At 29.8% G+C, this 4,083-nt stretch overlaps 1 protein-coding gene across 1 annotated transcript in view; it reads left to right on the plus strand.

Moving 5' to 3' along the window:
- Positions 1 to 3,100, plus strand: part of LOC112516273 (squalene monooxygenase-like) — a 10,738-nt gene extending 7,638 nt beyond the window's left edge. The window contains exon 8 of the mRNA XM_025123289.1: positions 3,017 to 3,100. Within this exon, the coding sequence (XP_024979057.1) occupies positions 3,017 to 3,100 (84 nt within the window). The remainder of the gene's footprint in view (positions 1 to 3,016) is intronic.
- Positions 3,101 to 4,083: the final 983 nt, after the last annotated feature.

Raw genomic sequence — 4,083 nt, forward strand, 5'->3', positions numbered from 1 at the left:
ATATATATATATATATATATATATGGTTGGGTTCACGTGAGACCAAGGGTTTTTCGTGAGACCCGTAAGACCAATTTATGTTCATTGATCAAATTTATTAATGATCTAATGGTTGCAAAGATACAAGGTGGCAATTTCGTAATTAGTGAGAAGTCTCATGGCGTTTATAAATGTTCATATCTGACGATTGTAAACTTAATCCAAGGGTTGAGAATTGGTCTTACGGGTCTCACGAAAAACCATTGGTCTCACATGATCCCAAGTCTATATATATATATATATATATATATATATATATATATACACACTATATATTGGTTCCTCTCTTCCCCAACCCTGAAAAAGACGTCGGATGCCGACCCCTCTTCTTCCGGCGTCCAACCTCCATCGTCGGTGTCCAACCTCCTTCTTCGGCAACCAATTAAAATCCACACCTAGTTAATCTGCTCATCTTTGCTGATGGATGTGAGCTAAAAGAACAACCAAGTCAAAAAAAACTTCACAACTAACCACATTCGATGCCACCTCCATTGTCGACACGACCTCCATCACCGGTGCCACACGTCATCCTTGGTTCCATGTCTATTCTCACATCCTAAATGAAAACCCTAATTTCATCCCATTTCTAGATCCCAAATTGTCACATCCCAGACCAAATCTCCAATCTCATCCCATTTCCATATCACAAAATCATGTGGATATTCCAGATCCAGGGCTCTCAATTTTTACAATTGTCTGCATATGAGGCGATGATTTTGCACCATCGCTCGAATCCCCCTTTCTCCCTCTCAACCTATGGAATCTCCCTCTCCCTATACTCAATTGGTTCATCAGATCTCCATTCAGTTTTTTTTATAAATTGTGTTTCATTCAGATTTTGCACCATTTGTGTGTAGTTGTATTTGATTTAGATTGTGAGTGATGACGGTGAATAGTGATAGTTCTTGAGCGATGGTGGTGAATGATGATATTAGGTTAAACATATAGCATGGAACCATATATATATATATATATATATATATATATATATATACATATATTATATATATATATATATGTGTGTGTGTGAGAGAGAGATAATATATAATAACAATATATAAAAACTAATTTTAGATTAAAAATCTTTATCATCAGTCACGTAAGCAAATAATAATGAGTTCTCATTACTCGTTACATCAGCATGAGAACCGATTAATGTTTGAACCGGTTACACAACTACTTAAATGTTTAAAATTTTACATTTTAGATACCAAAACAAAAGTTTTAAAAGTGCGTTACCCATAATAGAAATCAAGACAAAGTACGTTACTTTTTCATGCAACTTTTTATACACATATATACTACAAACAACATAAAACTTGTTTAAAAGGTTAGAAACCGTGAAAGATAGTTTCTCAGATGAAAAAACTTATGTGAAAAATAAACCCATGAAAAGCAAGCATTCATTGATATTTCTTCTATGAAACAACATTGTATGTTCACATGGGTTGTTTCATTTATGAAATAACACATATAAACAGATTTTACATTTTCTAACTTTTAGACGGTTTTTATATCATTTGTCCCGATATGTATATGTATATGTATATGTATATGTATATGTATATGTATATGTATATGTATATGTATATATATATATGTATATGTATATGTATATGCAAAACTTGATCATTTAGTCTAGACTCTAGGATGGCTTCTTCCTTTCTCATATATCTGAGACTTCTCATTTGAATCTCTCCTCGTATATGTGTATGTGTATGTGTATGTGTATGTGTATGTGTATGTGTATGTGTATGTGTATGTGTATTTATATGTGCATGTGTGTATGCATGTATGTGTATATGTATATATATATATGTATATACATATGTATATATGTATATGCATATGTATATATAAGTATATGTATATGTGAGGAGTCGAGTTCAAACGAGAACAGTGACCAAATAAGAGAACTCAGGACAACCAAATCACGTGACATTTACACCAAACTCATGCAAAATCACATGTGAATATGCACGACCTTGGTCATGACGACCAAGTCACCCATGCACCCATTCGTTGACCGTGTTCCATGACCGCATATGATTTCACTGCAAAATCACATTTTCTCATTTGATCTTCACTTATCTACGTCTGTATGTTTGTGTGTGTTATATAATAAAATTGGAATCCTTTGAGAATTCATAATTTTGTGAAGTTATAATATAGTGTTAACAGATATTAACATGAAAAACACTAACATAAAATTAAAAATACATTGAAATATCTTATAATGAAATCTTTTAATATAAAAATAAATGCACACCCTTAAATGTTTTAATAATTATTACTTAGGGTTTAGGGTTTATGTTAAAGAGTGAATTATAGATTTGGTGAAAATTACTTAGGTTTTTTATTATTATTATTAACCTAGCTATCCAACATGTTATTCGAGCCGACTAATCTCAGGACAACCACCTGCTTTGGACCACAAGGGAATATTTATTCCTCCTTGGATTTGAACCTGAGAATTCCTGTTACTTTTGACCTTTAGAGTCAAGCTCAAACCAATCAGACACCACCCTTATGGTTAGTTACATAGGTTTTTTATATTATGTTTATTGGATTTGACTTTGATGGTATTCATTTTATTACGACATGGTATCATTATTAATATCGTCTAAAATATTCCATTAACTCATGAGTTAAATATTATTAAACAACTTAAATTATATTATATACTAAAAATTAAAAAGTAAAACACTAAAAAGATAAAGAAAGACAAAAAAAATAAATAATCAAATAACAGTTTACAAAAATGCAGATCGGACTTTGACATGCCAAGGGGTTAACATGGCATCGAAGACGAGCCATGTATCAATGATGCTACGAGAGCAACCATGACACACCTTCTTAAACATTGATTATAACAATTGTTTTTGCATTTCATTTCATTTCAAAATGAAATTCCAAAATTCATGCTTAACTGATCAGGGTTTTTTTTTTCACATTTCATTTTGAAATTACGATTTAGGTTGCCATTGGAGTTATCTTTCCGGTTATCAAATCTGAAGGGATTATGCAAGTCATTTTCTTCCCTACAAAAGTTCCGACATAGCCTCCCATAAATCATGACGATCAAGCTATGTAATTTTGCTTTTCTCTGATGAGAATATATGATTATTATTTTATATCTATACGATCATCGTTAATTATGTATAAGTTGTAAAATTTGAATTTAAAACCTCTATGTTATTATTATATTAAATTTTTAACTATTTGTACAAGTCTTGGCTATTAATATATATATGTAAGCTTTTTAGGGATCATATATATATAGAGTTTGTTTCAAATACAATCCGTCGTATTTGTACAACCAATGCAACCCAAAAAATTGAGATATTTATGGAAATGATGAGAGTTCATTTATTATGATTTGAAAATTTATGAAAGATGAATATGGTTCATTGATTATTATCAATACTTTATATTAGGAAACAATCAAAACTTCTATGAAATCACATATTAATCAAATGAAATATATAGACGGTTGAGATAGGGTTGTATTAGTTGTACAAATGTCAATGGCTATATAATAATCAATATATATATATATATATATATATATAGGGGAGCGTTCAAATAAATACCACCCAATTTCTATAAACCGTGAAAACCACATTCAACCAATCATAATTTTTAATTTTGTTCATTTTTTTTGTAATTATGAGAGGTTGATTAACCATTTTTATTTTGGAGAGTGTTAATCATGGATATTATCGTCTTCATTATTTTAATTTTAGAGAAATACATGAAACAATTTCATTAAAATTTCATTAAATATTATATGAAACAATTTCATAACCATATATGAAACAAATTCATCAAAAAAGTATTATATGAAACAATTTCATAACCATATATGAAACAAATTCATCAAGAAAGTATTATATGAAACAATTTCATGAAAAAATTTCATAAAATTAAACAATGAAATGGACGTATAAGGGTGGTTTGTACGGTTTACACAAATGAGGGTGGTTTTCATTTGAACGCTCATATATATATATATATATATATATATATATATATATATATATA

The sequence above is a fragment of the Cynara cardunculus genome (assembly GCF_001531365.2).
Source record: "Cynara cardunculus var. scolymus isolate 2C chromosome LG 8, CcrdV1, whole genome shotgun sequence".
Classification (NCBI taxonomy): Eukaryota; Viridiplantae; Streptophyta; class Magnoliopsida; order Asterales; family Asteraceae; genus Cynara; species Cynara cardunculus.